Source organism: Rhynchophorus ferrugineus, unplaced genomic scaffold (genome assembly GCF_030347505.1).
Source record: "Rhynchophorus ferrugineus isolate W39M unplaced genomic scaffold, kcgeb_rfMv2 rfM5, whole genome shotgun sequence".
NCBI classification, from domain to species: Eukaryota; Metazoa; Arthropoda; class Insecta; order Coleoptera; family Curculionidae; genus Rhynchophorus; species Rhynchophorus ferrugineus.
The window spans coordinates 23,117,042-23,140,216 of record NW_027472584.1 but is presented as its reverse complement, the minus strand read 5'-3'; the positions used below and the strand labels follow the sequence as shown (position 1 = coordinate 23,140,216).

Below are 23,175 nucleotides of genomic sequence, written 5' to 3'. Positions count from 1 at the left end.
ATACAAATTATGTAAAACGACTTTCATTTTCATTGCAGAGCAACAAGCTGACATGAAAATGTTTAGTAAGATAGAAGATAACACTCAAGTACTTGATAGTAAACTATAAAAATATAAACATCAAATATAAACTGATATATATTTTTTGAAGGAAACAGCACTAATAATGGAATATTCCGAATAACAGGTGTTAACGAATACTGAATGTTGCACTGTACCACATATTTTCTATTTCTGTCTTTATATACCTTTTGGTATTGAATATTTCAAATTTTTTGCATTTTGATTACTGCAAGCTGATGATAAATACACTGAAACTAAATAATCACTGTTAGATATGCAATGACTTCCATATTAGGACATTATTTATTTAGTTGAACTTGTTTTTCCCTTTCTTGCACAATTTTACAAAGAAACAGATCGAAAATTCGCAAAACTGAAATTACTCTCTTGTCAGCCTAATATGTACGTTGCTAAATAAACGTAGCTGTTAATATGACCTTAATTTATATTCTCGGACTTTTAATAAGTACCATGACAAATATCGCAACTACTATATCTCGGAAAATTATGGGAGTTCCTCCACAAACAATCTACCATATATGGCTTGATGTATTATTATTAACTATAACTTTCTCAAAAACGGATTGAATTGTAGAACAGAAAAATGAGCAACATGCTGTTATTATTTAATAACGTATCTGACAGAATAAACAAAAACACAACGCCATATTTAGGCATATAAAAATTAGTTAATTAATATAACATGCCTAAATTGTAATTTACAAAATGCAAGCGGTTGCTGATCAGGTTGCGTTTATTACTTCAAACTACCTTCCAATTTTCAGGACTTAGAAAGTTTAGTTCGATGATTGATCATCTAAACTCATACGTTACACGGAGTTAGGTCAGTTAGATCTGGTAGTTCCAAAATAGGAATTGTAAAGCTTCAATTCCTTAGACAGGTGGTGAAAACCTCCAGACAGAGAGACTTTTTCTGAACTTTATATCTGAGATACCTTGTGTTATTTTTATAAGATAAAGCAGTATTCATGATATAACTGGTTCTGCCATATGACTTGAGAATTCATTCAAGTTAGAATTCAAGAAAAAATCGAAGTATTGACAATTGAAGGACCCCTGCTATTGTAAATCTCAACGGGATTCAGTTGAAGCAAGTACAGGAATTGGAAGTACTTGGAATCAGTAACACAGGAAGAGGACGAAAGGAAGTATATAATATTTAGTGAAAATATTCGAAATAGAGATTATCTAGGTCTATTATGCACGTTAACAATTAAAAGCACCAATAAATAGTTAATCCTTGCAGGACCACCATAAAGACACATAAAACAAGTTCTGAATATTTAACGACATATATATAATAAAAATTAGTATAAAATGACAGTAAATTTTAACTTCTAAACACAGCAGGAGATTTGTTAAAAGCCATATTAACATTCACATGTGGTTCAAATTTTTTCATCGCTGTTACATACCATCTGACTAAAATGTGTCGTCAAAATGGCTTGTTCTAATTCTTTCCGATGATTATAACTTTTTTACTACTAATAAAATTATGAAATATTGTTTGGCTTTTCCACTAGCAGCTCCGACAGCGACTAATAACTGACAGTTTGTATCTAATGTACCCATAAAACGAATAATTAACCCAATAAGTAGAGAAAATTACCAGTTATTAAAACTACCTTATACAACATAACTAAACGAAACTACGTGTTATCTAGCTATGGAATGTTTAAACGCGTTTGTGTATTGAAAATCAACGGGTGATGACCATGTAGAAGTTGTTTTTTTAATATTTTTACTACTTAACAAAAGATTCGTCCATTTACAAGTTAAATATATGAAAATGTGACTTACAATGTAACAATATACTATAGGAAGATTGTATTACGATAAACATCACATAATACAGGGTCAGAACTAAAAGTACTCACGAATAACTATAAGATATTTTAAAACTTTGTTTAGATCGCTGATTATACATAATATATTATTTCTGAAACTGAATGTGTATGACTTCTGGCTGAATTTAATGAATAAATTACTATGTTAGGGTTCAATTTAAATGCTGACATTTTTTCTTATAATTTTTAAGATGTGATATTACTAGAAATTCACTCTTTTTTTAAATAGACTTTTGATTGTATAATTGAAAATTAATGGTTGTATAAAAATTATAGTACCACCGTACTAAATCCCTGTAATTTTGATTAAGCTACTATTATTTCAATGGAAAATACAATAACATTTCGAAAATGACTAATATGGAAAGTGTTAATACGTTTACCTCACAGAAAAAGATAAAACTCTTAATATATTTGCATTTTTGGTGAAAAGAAACGAAAAACAACCGGCTTGGTGGCGCAGTGGTAAAGGTGATGGGATAGTCCTCCTACTGTTGCGATAGCCGGGGGTCGAATCCTGCTGGGGCATGGTCGTAAATTTATGTTTGTGATTGTTTAAAATTTGTGAATGTTCTAGGCAAGAGTGTAAAATCAAGGATAAATGATCCCAGTCACGCCAGTGGCCAGGCTCGGTAAGACCGGATGTCTTCTGGGATGTTCTAAAGTTGGTCACTCACCAGTCGGTAGGCTTTAATGCTAAGACCGTGGTTCGGAGCCCACGTTAAACTGTAGGTCCAGATAATCCCATAGTTGGTAAAAGGAGACCTTAAATATATATATATATATATATATATATATATAGAAATATATATATATATATATATATATATATATATATATATAGAAATATATATATATATAGAAATATATATATATATATATATATATATATATATATATATATATATATATATATATATATATTTCTATATAAACAGAAATCCACTCAATTCTCGAAAATACATTTTTCAGTGTGTATCCTAAAACTAAGTGTGTACAATATGATTATACTACTATTCGTTTCAGCCTAAAATTCTTTATAAACCTTGAAATTTTCATTAACCAGCGATTATTTAAACGGAAAATACAGCAAAAAAAATGTTAAAAATGTTAAAAACAAACACATTTTTAAGATATGACCATATATGTTCCAATAGAGGTGTTGCCCAAGTACTACGTCGCCATATTAATTTATTCATTAATAATGATTAATCACTGTAATTGATGACTGCATACCCATGTCTAATCATATAAACAGCATTGATACCCTGTATACAAAAAAGTTTATGATCTTCAGATATACACACATATCACATTTATTAGACTAAAACAAATATTTATCTTGAACTCTAGAGATACTGCAGTACTTTATTAGAATATCTACGATAATAAACGTCATCCTGGCATTTTTTTTAACCATCACATTATTATTCAGAAGAATCGTCAATGCATGTCAAAGCCTCGGTCCTCTTTTATCACTGTCAACGAAATGATCCTTTACCAATTCAACTCGAACTTATTATACTAAATTATTTCGATATACATTATTTATGAGGTTGATAAAATCCAATTTTAAATGAAATTATCTATTTGCATTTCGTTTATACTTTTCTGTAAATTTTTGAATACGTTTTCAATTATTTGAGTAACCGTTGAACTATTCAACTAGGTAACTAGGAATATAAAATACGTTCTGATAAAGCTTATCTGTGCAGTCTAGTCGTATTGATATATGACTTTTTTATTTAACGTACCAATGCCATGCGCTGAAATATTACGTAGGATGAGTCAGGAAATCAAATTAAAAAAATCGTTCCTCTTACTAACACTATTCCATTCTGAATGGACTTCACTAAGATGTTAAATCTCAAGTGACTAATCGTAAATTACTGGAATAGTGTTGGGCAAGTCACATAAGTTGATAAATTATCAGGAGGTTATTTTCTGGAAACTCTCCTGATAATCTCACCACATAACTGAACTACTGAAATATAAATATACGATTTGAGAACAATAGTGGTCTTTTTTATATCTACAGATATTGACAAAGTCAATCATATCCTGTTACGTCATCAAAACGAGATAACATTAGTATTGGTGACTTCAGACACATAACAGTTACAGAGTATTAGGAGAAATAATGTTACTATATATGGAATACTGAAAAGGTCTGTCGCTGCCTTTATCTCCAGAATGCTCTATGAACTGTTACCTTTCAAAGGGATATTCACTTCACTAAAGTATTACTAGATATATATGGAATTCAAAGCTTCTGTAATAAAAAATTGAAATTACTTTTTCCACCCGCATGAAAACAAAAATGTATCCTTCATAATAACCAAATAGCATACAGTACAAAGCTATACTAAAATAAAAAAATACCTAATTAAACTAAATAAAGAAAAAAATATCTCAGCAGTTAAAAAAACAACTTTAAACAAAAGAGAAAAACCCGTACCTATAAAAGTTGTACGTGTTGAGAACACGGTTGAGTATATGAATGTTTTTACCCAAAGAGACAGATTTTTTTAAATACTTTTAGGTCGACGAAGATCGTAGATATTATCTGACAAGCCTTTTTTACCCCCTATAACGAAACCCATTCACTAAATGTATTTTAAAATAGAAACTTCTGTTCAGATTTTCGGCTCTGTTGCCTTTTGGGTATCAGATAATGTTGATTATGTTAATTAATTCAGACTAAACGAGTATAACGTTTGAGAATATTTAAAAACTAGCTAATAATAATATGAATTCGTTAAATATTCACATATCACATTTATTAGACTAAAACAAATGTTTATCTTGAACTCTAGAGATACTGCAGTACTTTATTAGAATATCTGCGATAATAAACGTCATTCTGGCAATTTTTTTAACCATCACATTATTATTGAGAAGAATCGTCAATGCATGTCAAAGCCTCAGTCCTCTTTTATCAATACCAATTGTTAAATATTGTTGTATATAATTGTGTACATAATTAATTGTGTATGTTAATATTGTGTTTTATTTTGCTAAAGTCGGTTTAAATAACCATTTTCAATTCTGGAGATGTGGAAACATTAGTATCATATCCGTAATATCATTAGAAACTCAAATGCTACCAGAAAAATGAATACTCCGAAATCAGTATAAAAAATCATTATAATTTATTGGCACGCCCTGGTAGATGGCAAAATCATCACCTGAAAAAATCGATTAACTGATTATGAAATTATATTATTCATCTCGCCAAAATATAATTTTATTATATTATGCAACAGAACCTTGAAGTGTTCGATAATATTAAGATAAGACCGTACCATTAACATCATTTTTGGTCTTAGAAAAAGTAAAATTAGAAAATGTTCAGTAAAAAAGATTTATCAGAAGATATACGACTAAAAACTTAACAACTTTTTTGTATATACAAGCAGCATTCCATTATAAGCTAGCTCATCACTATCGAAAAGTATATCAATCGTATTTCTGTTTAAACCAAAGCTAAAAATGTGAAATAGAGTACTTATTTATATTTCTATTCATATCTTGGTCACCCTTATTTGATACCTTATACATATTATTCATTTCTTTATTAAAATTGTAGAAAATAATTATTTGTCTAGTTATCCATGGATCACAACTGTTCAACCTCTAAACCCCAATGTTTCTAAGAAAACCCGTTTTGAACGGACCTTGTAAGTCATCATCATCATCAATAACTCATCAATTTTAGTAAGCCAATTTTGAGAAATATTTCCATTTAGAGTTAAATAAGGATACCACGAGATGATCCGTAATCTATTTTGTTCTATGTTGTTGCACTGGGTGTATACCCAGAGTCTTGTTTTCCTTTTTCGCGGCTTTTTTGTCGATTTAATTGAAATATTCTCACCCGAGCTTAGGTTGGGTTTTTGCGGAGGTGTATTCAATTGAAGGGGCACATGCAACGGCTATTCTTTTGTCTTGGGTACCGTATATATTTTTTTCTGGGTCATTGTCTTGTCCGAATATCAATTCACCATTCGTTTTTGCTTATTCTGTTTTTGTTTCTTTGGTCTCTTCCAATATAGCAATATAATTATTTTTTTAACCATCAAAATAAGCTTAATCTAATTATCTATTATAACTAAAATCACACAGACCCATGTCAGGTGAATGCGAGTGCTTCCGCGAATATATTTGTTGAATTTTTGCTAAAACTATATACTATATTAACACTATTTCTAGTCACATGTAAATCAAACTCCGGTTTACTGATACTACCGAGATTTTATGGGGTATAAATTAAAAAGCGAACACTCTTAAATACAATATACATGATATCACTATGATCTGGTGTCTCTTGATGTCACAACGAGCGAGTAAAACTCGTAAAGGCTTCAATAATATCAGTAGAACGATAATCATAAATTATTGGAGTACGAGGAAATGACACGACATTTTTCGCTGCAACTTAAATCAAGTGTTGAGTTATTGCAATATAAACATTAAAAATAGAAAAAAAATATCGCTACTTTTTACCCACGATGTCCACGAAGCTATATTTATTATTGCATTTTTGTTTCTTAACACGCCGTATATATTTTCTGGGTCATTATATTGTCCTAATATCACGCGACTATTCATTTTCAATAGTTTTGCTTTTGTTTCCCCCGCCATCTACAGTCAACGATACCCAGTATGAATAAAATTAGCATAAGTTCTATGTATAAAATTATATCTATTTAAATTGACTGTTTCATCATCTTTACTTACTCTCAGCTACGTCATTAACACGAAACCATAAGTAGGACAAGTTATGCCGAATTATTTCGTATCTTAATTAATAAAGCAAAATTATAGTTACACAATTAGTTACCTCCGCCATTTCATTAAAATTCAATATTATTAAAAATATATACATTTTGATTAAATTAAACGGTTAAGTCGGGTTTGCGAAACGGACTTTACATCGAATCTAAATTTTAATCAATCAATTATTTTCGATGATGTCACTCCAAATAAACTGAATAATTATTCAACGGAATAAATAAATTATATAAATGATTTAATTAGTTTTTAAAAAAATTGTTTGGATTTAAATGTTCATTGATAAAATGTTCATACCACATGTTATAGGAAATGTTTATCCATACATTGTATTGGACGTATTGGACGACTCCCCATGACTATTGTTGTTTTCGTGTTACAAAGTGTGGGTCTAGAGAAAGAGATTTAATTGAAATAGAGAGGTTAGAGCGGAAACAGATGCCTATATTAAGAGTACAGATGTACTGTTCTATAAAAAATTTGATTCGTTGATTCTTTTGAATGACACTGTATTCATCCTATGTGTTATAATTTTAACAATTTATATTCTCCAGCAAGCGAAGAGCATTCCTTGAAATGATAGAAATGTTGTGGTAACTGTAACGAGTTTAATTGTTCTATGGTTGAAATGGTTTGACGTTCAACAGACATGAGGATGGCGTTAATTGTTGAATTCGTGTTAAAATAACGTTCTAAGAAATATATATACCAAAGTCTAATTTGCGTTTAATAGATAAATAGTTCAGTAACCCTGGTTATTTTGTAACACTTTTTTACGATAAAGAAATCTCAACAACCGCAATTGAAATTGTTGCCATGGTAAATTGAGTTTTTTCATCAAAGCAATTTATTTTGAAGCAAAGTTGATTAAAATTTTAATTCGTATAAACGCACAAAATATTAATAAGCGCCGTTTTTTTTTGTATCAACGGGTGATTTCTAATAAAATAGTTTTTTTTCTCTCTCTCTCTTTGGCCACGTATAATTACAACACAGATAATTTATTTCATCGATAAGAAAATTGATTTTTACCTATCGCGTCCATGTTTTCCAATCATGATAATTTTGCAATAACCGGTAGAAATAATCTGTTTTACTTCATTGGCTTCTTGTCCAACTATTTAATGGTCTCACCTTAAATGGTTTTTATAAGTCGAGTTGACATGATGTTACTATATTTTTTAATTATCTACTAATAATAATAATAAACAACGACATTTTCTTACAGATAGTTTCAGCGTTAAGTTGTGTCAATTTGTTTCTGATTAAAAGGCATGTCTTACCATCAGCCATATTATTCGTAGCTCCTACTATCTATAACTTGTTCGATTAATGGCAGACAGCTTGACTGTCTAATATTTTCGGTTTATAAAGAAGTAAAACAAATAGATTCACAATTCTGCCTGGGAGAAAATACTGTCCAACAATGAACAATATTTTAAACCCTAAATACATAACCAGTTTATCTAATAAAACCTCTGAACATGAAAAACAGCGAAAATAAAATTCTCTGTCTATTAAATATAAAACCCCCGTATATATGTCTCAACTGTTCCTGTTATTTTCCCAAATACCGAGCAGTTTTGCGGAATTAATTAATTGCCCAGTAGGTGGTAATTTAAAATTTAAATTGTGTTATACTGGACATTATTTGTCAGCTTACAATGTTTTATATCTAGTGTGATATTATTTACTATTATAAAATAACAAAAAACATTTAGTAAACTTTTTCTTAATATTTACAGCGAAGAACTTCTGAAAGAATCGAATTAACTTAATAAAGATTAACTCATATCATTAAACCATAAGTTTACTTGATTAAAAATTATAAGCCATATATCCTATATGTGCCTCAGATTGTTACGTGTATCGCCTAGATTACTTAAGTTTAAGGTTAAATAATTATAATAACTTAAAATAACTATACATCTTTATAAAGTACCCGATTTTGCATAGAACCAAATATTTTGAATGATATATCTTTATTTGTAAATAATTAATTTTTGTTTTAGCGTAGTTTTAGGTATCAAAGAGTTAATCATAAAAAATGAATAATTTCTCAATTCAATGTCAATTTTATGGTTATATTTATAAACGAATAGACCAGTAATAATTATGACATAAATCAATTATCTCGCCATATGCGAAACCATGAAACAATCATATAATAACGCTTGCTGATATAAAAACTGTGGTATTTTGATAAATGCATCATCATATTCGTCAGTTTTTATTTTCTGCGTTACACTAATCAATTGAAATAGTTGCGTTCGCCAATAACCGCTGACTAATGTCGTTACGAACAAGCAAATGACAATTTAAAAAGGGAGAAAAGTTCGAATTTGTACCATTCTAATCTACGGAACATCTTTATCACGACATAAAGCACTTTCTACCTTGCTACATTTCTCTGCTGACAATGCAGATAAACTTTAAGCTATTTGTGACCGGGATTTTTGTTCCCTACGATACGATAAAACAGCTGTTCGAGTGTGCACCTTTAGTAGCACGTGCCAATAGAGCATCTGTTAATAAGGGTTACCAATCGTATAAAAAGGCGCTTGACGATCCTTACTCAATTAAAAACCGCAAAAATTTTACCACGTGCTACGTCAGGCAGATGCTCTAGGTCATAGTACCAGCCATATGGTACCATTTTTCGCTTACCTTACCATATCGAGAACAAATAATTGATGATTTCGAGATATAATTCAGCGATGAAATAGAAAGGTAACATATTGTGATGTTTGAATAAAAAAAGAACTATTCTTCCGATATTACTTATTCGTTGGCCTAGTTATACTTTTTTTGTTCTTGTTACTCAACACAAATCTGGTTTATTAGATTCGGTTAATGTTCACATTTTATTGCATTTATTTAAATTAACTATCGACATATTTATGGCATTGTCAAACATCATATTTACATAGGCTTTACCGCCTGATCAGGTGTTATACCGCGACGACTACGCAATTTATTTTTGATATTCGAGAACAAAAAGAAATCACTAGATGATAAATCGGAACGGTAGTGCTGATAATGCGCTAGTGTCTTATTAAGTTCAATAAGGACCTTGACATATTCACAATTTTGTTTACTATAATCGCGCATACGTAATACACACATCTATACCAGGTTGTTCAATAAGTTTTGTCGTTCTGTAAGAAATCACGTCATTATATTCCTTGTTTTATTTATCTTAAAAGGCTAGACAGAAGGGATGTTAAATATCAACGGCTAAAGCCATCAAAAATCGTAGCTTATAGTTTCCTAGTTACCCAAGATCTATTAGTATGTTTGCCTAGAGGTAAGAACTCTTTCATTGGTGAAGAAAATACGAAAAATGCTCTAACGTCAATAAATCATGCAATCAGGTATTTTGAAATTTAAAAAATGCCATAACAGAGTTAAATAAACCAAAAAACAAGCCATCACGTGTTAAATGAATATTTCTTAAGCATAACATGTTGAAAGCAGTAGCCAAGTAAAAGAAAACACCCCGTATACGTATTTGGTAGTAGAAAAAGAGCGAAAATAATGTGAACAGACGTATTCCGAGAATAATTTTCGGTGACCTATGACTTTAGGTTTGACGGTGAAGCCATTCGTCTGTATGGCATGTACCATTTTTGGGAACATTTCCAAGACATGCCATAACGAGAAAATGGGCGTTTTTTATCGGCTGTTCGCTAAATTACCTGAAAATTTTAACCAAGTACTTCTCCCCGTACCAAAATACGATAAACATTGCTGCTTTTGAAATTTATTTCGAACAGCATTTCTTGAGCTAAAGCGTTAAACAGCCGCTTCGTTCATACGTGTTCCATTTATGGCAAACAAAATATGATATTTAACCGAGAACTGTCACTTCTACTAAATTTATTAGACTTTTTTACTCGAGGAAAACATTATTTTCCTAGGACAAATACGATCGCTATGCCGTAATTATCAATTATAACGGTTTTAGTTCAATAATAAAACACTATACTTTAATAATTAATCTAGAAATAGAATGTTTATGGTCAGAAATACGAATTTTAAAATCGCGTGATTTTTTTGTTTGGACATCTGTCAACATACATTTTTCTCTTTGTTTTATTCGAATTTTGAACCGAGCCTCATTACTTTTTTTTAATTAAAAAAGCCTACAGATCAGACAAATCCATTACTTGAAGTAAGTTGTACTGAACAGTTTAAAAAACTTAATGACGTTGAGTTAGGCATCCAATACAAAAAAAAATGTAGTGCAAGGCTAAAAATGTATAAAAAAAAGAATTCAAATCGAATTAAATCACCATATATAAACAAAAAAATATTTACCAGGTGTTAATAATTTGCGTACCTTACATTTCAACTAGGCAACACTACCACGCTTTATATTGACTAAGATGCGAGTTCCGAATATCTCTTGTAAAATTATATTGGTATATGTATTAAACATATTACGTCCATTTTAATTGAAACTGCTTATCATCTTGGAAGTTATGTAAATGAACAGAAGGAAATAGGAAAAGTCCTGAAAGTGTGACTATCTGGTTTCAAACTTTAGAAATGTGACAATATTGCATCCTACTATTTTCGAAACGTGTAATATGCTGTCAGATTCTTGGAGGCACATGGAAAACTAGTATTAATAACACTATTAATAATAATAACTTAAAAATAAATACGAATATAGCTTCAACCACATTATAAAATAATCATATCAATAATAATAGAGGAGACTCTGTACCATTAATGTTACGTCGATAACACCTAAAATAATTCTGATCTGAATCTCGTTTTTAATCGAGAACTATTAAAAAGTTAATAATAAGTTTTGTTGATTACATTAACAGATTAAGGTATTACGTGACGAAGCAGCAAAGAGCTTAATTAAAAAGTATATTTTAAAAGTAATCGAAGGGTACTAAATTAGGTAAGGACAACGTACTATATAATAAAATAATGAGAGCCACTTTTTTATAACAGCAACAATAATAATAGCGCCTTTTAAGAATTCATTAAAAAATAGTACATGTGCCCTACAGGTAAGATTTATATCTAGGAATCAGAAAGGTTCATTCGATTCAATGGTAAAATTGACTAAAATATTATCACTAACCAACTAGTATAACAAGTTCTGGCGATTATAGCGTGAATATAGTAGTAAATCATTACGATAAGCGTAAATCAGCTTTATTTAAAATCATTAAGACTGACCAGGTGGTTACTAAATTGGGTATGAACTGTTCGCGATCTAATAAACCAACCAAAGTCAATTTTTCTGAACGTCCGTAACTCATTGTCGTGCGCACCTTGGGACAGCATTCTTCGGCTTTTTTCTACGACTGTGTCCTTCAACGGCGACAAAAGTAATATTCCCTAGTGACTGTAACCTTGCGTTTTATTTGCTCGTTTGGCCGAAATCAAGTCTTCAATTTACCCTCAAGAGATTACGTTCGTTTCACACCAATTTCGAATTCGAATTCAATTAATTGAGATATAACTCGTTCCCTTTTAAATATTAATCGCGTTTTTTTCATCGAGTAAAACTTTATTTGTTGCAATATGAGTTTTGTTTATTAATAGTTCGATATCTGTCCAAGGATATTTTGAAACAATTTCGCATAAGCCAATATTAAACACTTCAGAAACTCTGAATGTGTTTTTATACGATATCAACTCTTGAAACATGGTGAAATCGATCTATTTTTGAAGCGTAGAGTTCCCAGCGCGTCAATATTATTGAGATTCGAAATGCAAACTGAATATTTTACCGTACTATCAATCAAATATATAGATTGTAAATTGAAAGTTTTATTGTGAAAAATTATGTACATTAATACTTTTCATCATATTTTCCATAGCCGCACTACTCAGGCAGACTGAGTGGCATCGGTTGAAATCAATAATAATTATCATAATTTCTCTTTCAATACTCAAGTTTGCCGGCTTGGTTGGCGCGGTGGTAATGGTGACAGGACGGTCCACCTACTGTTGCGATAGTCGCGAGTTGGAATCCTGCTGGGGCATGGTTGTAAATTTATGTTTGTGATTGTTTAATATTTGTGATTGTCCTTAGGCAAAAGTACAAAATCCGACAGACAAAACGGTCCCAGTCACGCCAGTAACCAGGCTGGGTAAGACCAGATGTCTTCTGGGATGATGTGGTCATTCGCCAGTCGGTATGCTTAATGCAGAGGACCGTGGTTTGGAGTCCACGTTAAATTGTAGGTCCAATCCAGATAAACCCATAGTTGGTAAAAGGAGGCTTTAAAATATATATAAAAGAAATACTCAATTTTATGAACATGAAGGTTTCATTCTGCTTCTAATTTCCCATCAAAAAATCGTAAATTCCCAATCGATTACTTTCATCATCGTTAAAAATACAATATATACATGTTTCACTAAATTAACCTGTTGGACTCTCAAACACAACTGAATAAATTTCCTTTCGTTCAATTAACACTTTTTTCGAATCCAATATATTAAACAAACACACGCTGATTTATTGAATCAATATAGACTATGCGAAAATAAATCGCGAATTTTGCTAGAAACGCATTAACAAATAGAATAAACAAAATCTCTAGAAGCTTTCTAAAAGATATTCGTTCGTTTTAACGCCAGATAAATAAGATAAGGTACTATCAATGAAACGCGTAGTTTGTTGTAACTGTTTTTACCTCAACCTTTTTTCAAATATTCGACTGATTCCACATGGTGATGTAATTAAAAACAATTTATATAACATACAATTGTTTAAATATGATTGATCGAGTTAAAAGGTGAATGACTCAATTTATGTTCTATATAGACTATTTTCTCTAATATGCATCATAGTGTCTTAAATATAGTTTGTTAATTATATATAAGTAATCCTTAATATACAACTATTTTGCAGATTTGACATTTCCTAGTAAATATCCACAGATATTTTAAACTCAAAGATCTAATTATTCAAAAAAACATTTTGAGTTGTAATAAAATTATACTAGAATTTTAAAAATATGCATATATAAAAAACATGATTTCATGGTATTAATTAAATTCATAACGATATATAGTTCCCAATAAGCATACAATATAGTTTAGATATTTAGATTCATGTAAATCTTTTCAAACAAAATTATTGGAGAAATACCTAATAAATTATTGTCAATTCGGCCTTCGTATATATGTATATGCAACTGTATATTTTTCAAATTTGAAACGATTACTACATATTTCTTTCTCCGTCTCCCTCTTTCTCTCTGTCTGTAATTGCGCTTGTTCATTGAACAGCAGCTGGTATTTCCTTTATTTTTTCTTTCGTATAATTAATCGTAAAGCTTAGTAGGTTTTTCAAACACCAAAATAGACAGTGAAAAATGAATTATCAGCCATATAATTTTACATAACGGTCTCTGAGGAAGCATGTAAAAATTCTTAATAGTGATTACATTAAATCGGTTACATGATACCGTCAAAATATTTCACTACTAGGTGTGGCCTTAACGTTATTTATATTTCAATAATTACAGTTTACTCGTAATGGAGTTCCATATCTGATTACAAAACATAATATCTTCCATTGTTTATTAATCAAAACAGAATTGTTTCTACGTCTCTCTTAATAAAGATTCTATTTTTTTCAGTAATATGTATACAAGAAATCAAACAAGTATCGGTCTTTCTGATACAAACATATTTAAAAAATAATAAAAAATAAAACAGAATAGGCAGTAAAATATTAATGATATAATAGCTCTATTCCAATTCCATAGCTTAATTCATCAGTAAAGAGGTTATTGACACATTTTAAATGTAACATTGAAGCCTAAACACATGTGAGTTTATACGTCCAAGAAAATAAATGACACTATTAAGCCTATATGCAATATGAAACGTTTAAAATTTACGATGTGAAATTGTTTTGTATTATTAAACGAACAAAATGTTGACGATCCAAGAAAGGGAAATGATGAGTTTATTTTAAGATCAAGAGTGCCATGCAATTGTTTATTCAAACTGATTTGGTTGTGTGAAGGAGTGCTTTGAAAAATAACTATACCTATTTATGGTGGTTAAAAGGTGATGTCTTGAGGTTCCGAGTAGGAGTACTATACATAAGATTGACTGGGTTAAGCACTTTGGTTTCAACAATAACAATTAACTTTCGAGAAAAGATAACAGACATGACTATTCACTTATTTGTTTCCAATATCACCCATTAAATGTTGCACGATGGTTGTTACGTCGATGCAGGAATAAACAAAACTAAAAAACCAGCCCTTAATAACATTTTTATTGGTTTTTTAGAATCATCATATACAATCGACATAAAATAATTGACAGAACTTTCAATCATAATCCTAAGACATATTTTAATCTTGTACCTAATAAAATATATCACAACCCGCATATATTCCATTCAGTAACGGTGATAACTTTTTATTTTAATTTAAAATATATTTTAGATATTGTTTTCATATTAATAATTAAATTATAAATAAATAAAACGGAATAATTATACAACCACCCGCATACAATATCATTTCATTAGTCCAATTTAAAAGTAATAAAACGTGTATCAAGTGTTATTCCACCATGCAAGAACAAAACGAAAAAAAAACCAAAGAGTTTTGTTTTTGTCTGAAGCAAGTTTTTGTTTGTAAGTAGCACCATTAAAAAAGAATTCTCTGGGCCAAGTTCAAATTTAAACAGTGATAAAATGTTGAATGTTTAATATAGTACAATAAAAAAAGACATTGAAATGCTTTCCTATCAAAACCAGGTATACCTAGACTCTACCTATGCCTGTATTTTGAAAATAAACAATATCATTAACACTTATGTCACAGCATAATTTTCTTCATAGAATATCACGCGGAATATTTTTTAAATATTTTTTAACAGTAAAATCATCCTAATCAAATTCAAAAAATATAAATATTACAAAACCTCATGTATATAAATAAATAAATAAATATAAAGGATATTAAAAGACCGAAATTATTAATTGAAAGTCCAAAAATATTTTGTAACATTAGGATTATAAAAAAATCATTCACAAGAAATTTTTAAATTATAAATGACACTTACACAAGTGAACACCAATAGTAAAATAGCGTAACTTTAAAAATCCATTCAAAACAATCTATTTACATAGAGCGTCCAAAACGAACAAAGTCGAATTGATTAACTCAACAGTACCTCGCACTAGCTATGACGATCACATACTGGTGCGGTGGTGAGAGCTGTGTTACGTGCAGTACTCCTGTATTTAGGTTTAACTGTCCTTCTATCGTTTCCCTCTTTTTGATCGTTGAGTTGAATATCGTGGCGACTTTTGATTATCTCAATTGATTCATCAAAAGATCTTTGCGCAGATGACCGACCCACGGTTTAGTACTTCCACTTAATTACTTAAACTAGCTTATTAGTACAACTTTATTAAAATCGACCGCTAAATGAAGCCCTTATTACATGTGTATATTTCGGCTCTTTTTAAATAATTACTATTGTTTACTATATATTCATATTTTATTTAACTATTAAAATTATAATTAATTATTTCATTTAATATTTTTATATCCTTAAAAAATATATTTATTTCTCAATTTTTCATAATTTAATATTTAGCTCATCTAATAAAACATATATATCATATGCATCATATAAATATATAGTAATTTTTTAATGTTTATATTATTTTGTTTATAATTATTTTGCGCTAAACTTCTTAGTGTTAATATCAAACTTTATAATATTAACAAGAATATTCTCTAACGGATAAAATAATTTGTTTACTATAATACATAAACAGTAGACTTATTATAAAGATCTTTTATAAATGCAAAATTAAAAAAAAAATTCATTTGAATTTAAAAGGTATATAAATACATATAAATTGTCTGCTAGTGCCATCTATCGAAGATGGCTTAAAATAATGGTAAAGTAATCTATAATATGTATATATTTTTGTTTTAATTTATTAGTTTTATCATTTATAATAATTTAAAATAAAAGGTTTTATCTTGAAAATATTCATATAGGTAAATGTTGATTAGCAAGTAGTATTTTATTTGTTCATATACTACGAACTGTGACATGCTCGTAGAAGCCTGAGATATAGTGCAATCTTCGTAGAACAAAAATTCCAAGTCGTAGCAGTTAGTAAGCAAGGTAAATGATAACAGTTCATTTGCAAATAATTTTTTTGTTTTATTTTTCATTAAGTTTAACTGAAATATTCACGAAAGTGTAGTTCACAATTGCCCTTAAACCTAGCAATAATAATAAACGTGTTGTGCTATTAAATCGTGTCAAATATATTGAGAATTAGAATCTATTACAGGTAGGAGGGGTTTGTTATTAGTATAACGTTCTCGTATGTTATGAATCATTATTAAGATAATACTTGAATGATTTATCAATCACACCTTACTTTGTTAGTGACTAGTCGTTTGCTTATATTTTAGTTAAAAATGACTACAATGGGTGATAGTTTTGGTCTAAAATGGGACCCAAAAAATTTGGAAATAAGAACAATGTCTGTTGAAAAGACTCTGGAGCCTTTGGTGCTTCAAGTGACAACACTTGTTAATACAAATGGTCCATCAAAAAAGAAGAAGGGCAAATCTAAACGTGCCAATGCTTTAGTAAGTACAGTTGAAAAAGCAACTGAAAATTTTATTGAGAAAGGAGAACAAATTGCATATGAAAATCCAGACATTACCGATGAAATGCTTGCTGCTGTTGATGAAGTTAGAAAAACAGGTAATATAGTACTATATATGTTACACTTTAAACTAATTTTTTAATTTGATTGCTTTCAGGTACTCAAATGAGTAGAGATGCTAGAGAATTTTCTGAAGATCCTTGTTCATCTTTAAAACGTAGCAATATGGTTAGGGCAGCTAGAAATCTTTTATCAGCTGTTACAAGACTCCTAATTTTGGCTGATATGGTTGATGTTCACTTATTACTAAAATCTCTTCATGTTGTTAAGAGTGATTTGGAAAAAATAAACAATGCTTCTAGTAATGGGGAACTTCTAGATAATATTGAAGCATTTAGACAAAATGCAAATGAACTGATGAATCAAGCGGCTAAAAGGCAACAGGAATTAAAAGATCCACAATTAAGAGATGATCTAGCAGCAGCTAGAGCAGTATTAAAGAAACATTCAACTATGTTGTTGACCGCTTCAAAAGTGTATGTTCGTCATCCAGAGCTAGCAGCAGCTAAAGCTAACAGAGATTATGTTCTTAAACAGGTACTTCATTATTACATATATTACCTATATTTGCATATGATCTTTTATTACATACATTAAAATTATATGGTTTTATATTCCTGTATAATTGCAGGTGTGTGAAGCTGTAAACACAATTAGTGATGTTGCACAAGGTAGAACACCTCCAGTAGCAGGTCCTTATGATGGTCCAGGTGAACTTGCTGCTGCTTTAGATGATTTTGATGAAAATATTGTTATTGAACCATTGGCTTATAATGAGGTAAATATTAATTAAGATATAAATCACTCTGGTTTGGTAATTTGTTTTGTATGTTTTAGGTTCACACTAGACCATCACTTGAAGAGCGTTTAGAGAGCATTATTAGTGGTGCAGCACTAATGGCAGATTCAAGCTGTACTAGAGATGATCGACGTGAACGTATAGTGGCTGAATGTAATGCTGTACGTCAAGCACTGCAAGACCTGTTGTCAGAATATATGTCAAATGTAAGTTACTTTTTGTGTTTTGTTTACTCTTAGAGCTTATGAAAAGAAACTATACTATCGCATATTTTCATGAGTTCTGGTCATACGTGAAGTTATCTTATATAACTAAAATAAAGGTTGAAAACGTTTTTTTGCCTCTGTAGCAGTTGGAGGTACTGCGCGGAATCACAGGCCGGGTAAATATAATATCTAGCTGTTTTGATGTTAATTGTTAGGACCTCATTTTTTTTTCTCGTCCATCTTCAGCGCGTCAGAATGTATTTTGTAGAGTCGATATCCATTTTTGCCAAGCATTTTGCCTGAGTGTTCAATGTTTCCCACATATTTGGCAATTGCTACAATTCATACTCTACTACCTCTCTTATTAACTTCACAATGTTCTTCTCTTTTACCTGTTTACTATTGATGTTTTAAAACATTACTAGACAGAAAAACTGTCTATTTGAAATATATACTTTTTTTATAGATGGGTAACAAAGACAAATCGGAAAGCTTAGGTAAAGCAATAGAAAACATGAAAGGAAAAACAAAGGATTTGAGAAGACAATTAAGGAAAGCTGTTGTGGATCATATTTCTGACAGGTTGGTTTGTCGAGATAAAGTAAACGTCCATATTTACATGGTCATTCAATTTTTTTTTAAATATAGCTTTATGGAGACCAGCATACCACTTCTTATTCTCATTAAAGCAGCGCAGAATGGAGATGAGAAACAAGTCGAAGAATATGCTGAAGTTTTTACTGAACACTCCAATAAGTTAGTTGAAGTTGCTAACTTAGTATGCAGCATGTCTAGTGTAGAAGATGGTGTGAAGATGGTGCGCTATGCCGCTGCCCAAATAGATTCTCTTTGCCCCGAAGTAATTAATGCTGCTAGAATACTAGCTGCTCGCCCAAGAAGTAAGGTAGCTCAGGAGAATATGGATGCATTCAAACATAGCTGGGAACAACAAGTGAGATTTTTCAAGCTATATTTAATCGAAATAACATTAATTTACTTTGTTCATGTTTAGGTTCGCATTTTAACCGAAGCAATTGATGACATCACTACAGTTGATGACTTTTTGGCTGTATCTGAAAATCATATCTTGGAAGATGTCAACAAATGCGTACTAGCTCTACAGGAAAATGAAGCAGACACTTTGGAACGAACAGCTGCTGCTATCAGAGGACGTACTGGCCGTATTGGAGTTGTGGTAGCAGCAGAAATGGATAACTACGAGCCATGTATTTATACCAAACGTGTCTTAGAAGCCGTCAAGGTATTATCATTATTTAATTTAAAGTGTAATAGTTTAATTAAATGTAATCATTATGTATGCAGGTATTAAACGATCAAGTTATGCCAAAGTTCACTCAAAGGGTTCAAGTAGCAGTTCAAGCCATTCTTAGTGGACAACAGGGACAGCCCACCAAGGAATTGGACGAAAATGAATTTATTGACGCTTCACGGCTCGTTTATGATGGGGTTCGTGAAATACGTCGAGCTGTATTGATGAACCGCGCAGATGAGGATTTAGATCCAGAGGACGTAGAGTTGGATGAAAATTACACATTAGAAACAAAGAGCAAATGTAAGAAGACTTATTGTCTATGTTATTGATGTTCTATGTTTTTTTTTTGTTACAACAGCAAGCGCTCATACAGGAGAACATGGCGTGGATGAATATCCAGAAATCAGCGGAATAACCACCGCTAGGGAAGCTATGGGGAAGATGCCCGAAGAAGATAGGAAGAAAATCCTGCAGCAAGTCGAGTACTTCAGGAGCGAAAAACTGAAATTCGACAGAGAAGTAGCTAAATGGGATGACACAGGAAATGATATAATTGTACTTGCCAAACACATGTGTGTAATTATGATGGAGATGACCGATTTTACCAGAGGACGAGGACCTCTTAAGACCACGATGGATGTTATTAATGCTGCCAAAAAGATTTCTGAGGCAGGTACTAAATTAGACAAATTAACGAGACAGATTGCTGACCAGTGCCCAGAAAGTTCAACAAAGAAAGATTTACTTGCTTATTTGCAACGTATTGCTTTGTATTGTCATCAAATGAATATAACATCGAAGGTTAAAGCTGACGTTCAGAATATTAGTGGCGAGCTGATAGTTTCTGGATTGGACAGTGCCACATCTTTAATTCAAGCTGCCAAGAATTTGATGAATGCTGTAGTGTTAACAGTAAAAGCTTCGTATGTAGCTTCAACAAAATATCCAAGACAGGGCACAGTTGCTGTAAGTTTTTTTTTATTTATTAGGTGTCACAAGAAAGTTTATATTTATTGGCTTGATTTGAAAAACCATTGAACTAAATTGATCAATTTAACATGATAAGGGTGCAGTTTTGGTATTTTGTGCAAAATGTGGTGTAGTGATCTTTTAAAGATTAGGATCATTCCAGACTCGATTATCTCGATGTCTTATCTTTAGGTTTTTCGAATTGAGAGTTTAACAAATATTTTTCTAATTAATTTTTATTAATCTCTTAGAACTTTAACAATCTGCCTCTATATTATTATATCTCACTCTATATGTCTATTAATCAATTCTATATGGTATGGTAGTTTGCGTTTGAGCGTACGTATTTCACTGTCATCGCGCATATTTAGCTGTTTGGCGACTGCATTGGGATGCACGATATCGGAAGCCTTTCAGACTACTTTGCTCTAACACTTCGAATCACACTCGTTATAAGTTCTAAGGGGATATCGCGTTTGTTGAAAACTGGAAATTTGTAATATGACTTTGTAACACTTTATTCTGGAATCTCTGAATGATAGCTATGTTAGATTCGCTAGTAGTACTCATAGGACCAAATGGTCCTAAGTATTGACGTATACAGCAAAACCTTGTTATCTAAGGATAATTTAGATTTACGTCCTATCAGCCAATACATTTGGTTTAGCTGTTTATATTTTGTCAAGATAGGTTTTTCCAATGTTAAACGTCGATTAAAATGCATTCCCAGATATTTAATGTTGTGTGCTTGCAGTAGTTCATAATTATTCATTTTTACTAAGGGACGAGTTCTTCTACAAAGGGTGAATGTCACGTGGGTAGATTTTGTCTCATTTGATTTGATACGCCATTGTTTCAACCATAATTCGACTTTGTTTACATGAAGTTGGAGGTTTCTTGTGGCCGATATTGGATCGTAGTATAATGATAAAACCGCTGTATGGTCAGCATATGTTGTAACTGTAGTGTTTCTTGAGGTCGGTAAGTCAGCTGTATAGAATAGATATAACAATGGACCAAGACTACTGCCCTGTGGAACACCTGAATATATTGGATGTAGGTTAATGTATTCGTTATCCTGTTTCACAATAAAATGTCTGTCTGTGAGATTTGATTTCAGTAGTTGAAAGTGCGTGTGGAGCAAGAGCTTTTTGAATTTAACCTTCAGTCCAATATGGCACACCTTATCGAAAGCTTGAGATATATTGAGAAATGCAGTGGAGCAATATTTTTATCATTTAAGTTTTTGTTAATTTGGTTGACTAATCTATGAATTTGTTCTGATGGTCTACAGTAATATTTCTCTCTTCTGTGATTATTTTGAAACTCTTAATGTATAGTTTTTCAAAAACTTTGGAGATCGCAGGTAACAGACTTATAGAACGATAGGAGAAGAGTTTAACAAATATAAACTTTCTTTTAATAAGTCTTATACATTATTACACAAACAATATTATTTTTTTATAAATTACAGTCACCAATTGTTGTTTGGAAAATGAAAGCACCCGAAAAGAAACCTCTCGTTAGACCAGAGAAGCCAGAAGAAGTACGTGCCAAAGTACGAAAAGGTTCACAGAAGAAAGTGCAAAATCCAATACATGCTTTGTCGGAGTTTCAAAGCCCTTCCGAATCAGTATAAATTTAATTAGTGGTATTTCGGTAACTTACGATTTTCTGTGGTATTGTTATTCTTTACGTGAATTTATAAATCCCCATTAATAATTATTTAATTTGCTTTCAAGTAATAATGTCAATTTTCACTAATATAGATTGTATTGGTATTGTACATATCGACAGTCTATTTCCCTCTGGAGAGCCTTCTTTATTAATCTGTCATAATATTTACATACATATATAAAAAATATATATTTATTAAATAATATATTAAGTTACTATACAAAGGAAAACATTTTACTACGTTTAGATACTTATAGCTCAAGACTGTTGAGTCCAAAAAAAAATCATTTGATATTTTTGGGCCTTTTGGTTTGATTAGTATTCCTTGCATTTATTTATTGTTAAGGTCGCATTTTTTTTACCTGGGTTTATATATCATTAGCTATGTAGAAATGCTTAATAACTTTTATTCAAAGAAGTTATTTTATACCATCATATTACTTACATAAAATAAAATGCATATTTAAATAAATCCTTCTATTATTTACGTTAATTAACATTTAGTGTTGCTATCTCAATCCTTTAGTAATTATCTTTAATCCTTTGATTGGTTAGTTGATTATAAGTAATTTGAATTAATTAGTTCAAGACTACGATAGTATAATACACTAATATGTATTTGTTAATCAATAATTGATATATTGTTTCTTTAAATAATGTTTATATTTCTAAGTTGAAGAACAGCACAGATGAGGATCTTTATCTGAGGGATTTAGAGTTGGATTTTACTACACACTAGAAGTATACGAAACCAAATGAAAGCATAATTATGTTACTGATTTTTTTTTCTGATTCAGTAGTTCATGGTGCAGATCGTT

The 23,175-nt window shown here is 30.8% G+C and overlaps 2 protein-coding genes across 6 annotated transcripts in view; one reads left to right on the top strand and one right to left on the bottom strand.

Annotated features, from left to right (window-relative positions):
* Positions 1–15,970, bottom strand: part of cv-c (RhoGTPase activating protein) — an 89,853-nt gene extending 73,883 nt beyond the window's left edge. The window contains exon 1 of one of the 4 annotated variants that reach the window (XM_076406552.1): positions 15,795–15,970. The gene's annotated coding sequence lies outside the window, so the exon portion shown is untranslated. The remainder of the gene's footprint in view (positions 1–15,794) is intronic. The other 3 variants (XM_076406550.1, XM_076406553.1, XM_076406551.1) reach the window with 3 other exon arrangements.
* Positions 15,971–16,746: 776 nt separating this feature from the next.
* Positions 16,747–22,829, top strand: alpha-Cat (catenin alpha). 2 transcript variants are annotated; one of them, XM_076406546.1, is made up of 11 exons: positions 16,747–16,877; positions 17,174–17,471; positions 17,531–17,970; positions 18,065–18,211; positions 18,271–18,438; positions 18,905–19,020; positions 19,087–19,390; positions 19,451–19,699; positions 19,762–20,011; positions 20,070–20,677; positions 22,155–22,829. In XM_076406546.1, exons 2-11 carry the CDS (start codon positions 17,180–17,182, stop codon positions 22,317–22,319), a joined length of 2,739 nt encoding a protein of 912 aa, XP_076262661.1. In that variant the 5' UTR covers positions 16,747–16,877; positions 17,174–17,179; the 3' UTR covers positions 22,320–22,829. The 2 variants fall into 2 exon arrangements, with proteins under 2 accessions (XP_076262661.1, XP_076262660.1); XM_076406545.1 differs by having other exon boundaries at positions 16,830–17,049.
* Positions 22,830–23,175: the final 346 nt, after the last annotated feature.

Bases quoted from the DNA above. Each gene is read 5' to 3' on its own strand.
- alpha-Cat (XM_076406546.1), top strand. From the start codon at position 17,180: ATGACTACAATGGGTGATAGTTTTGGTCTAAAATGGGACCCAAAAAAT. The intron at 18,439-18,904 runs GTAAGTTACTTT...CTTTTTTTATAG, and splicing joins TGTCAGAATATATGTCAAAT to ATGGGTAACAAAGACAAATC. The intron at 19,391-19,450 runs GTGAGATTTTTC...GTTCATGTTTAG, and splicing joins AACATAGCTGGGAACAACAA to GTTCGCATTTTAACCGAAGC.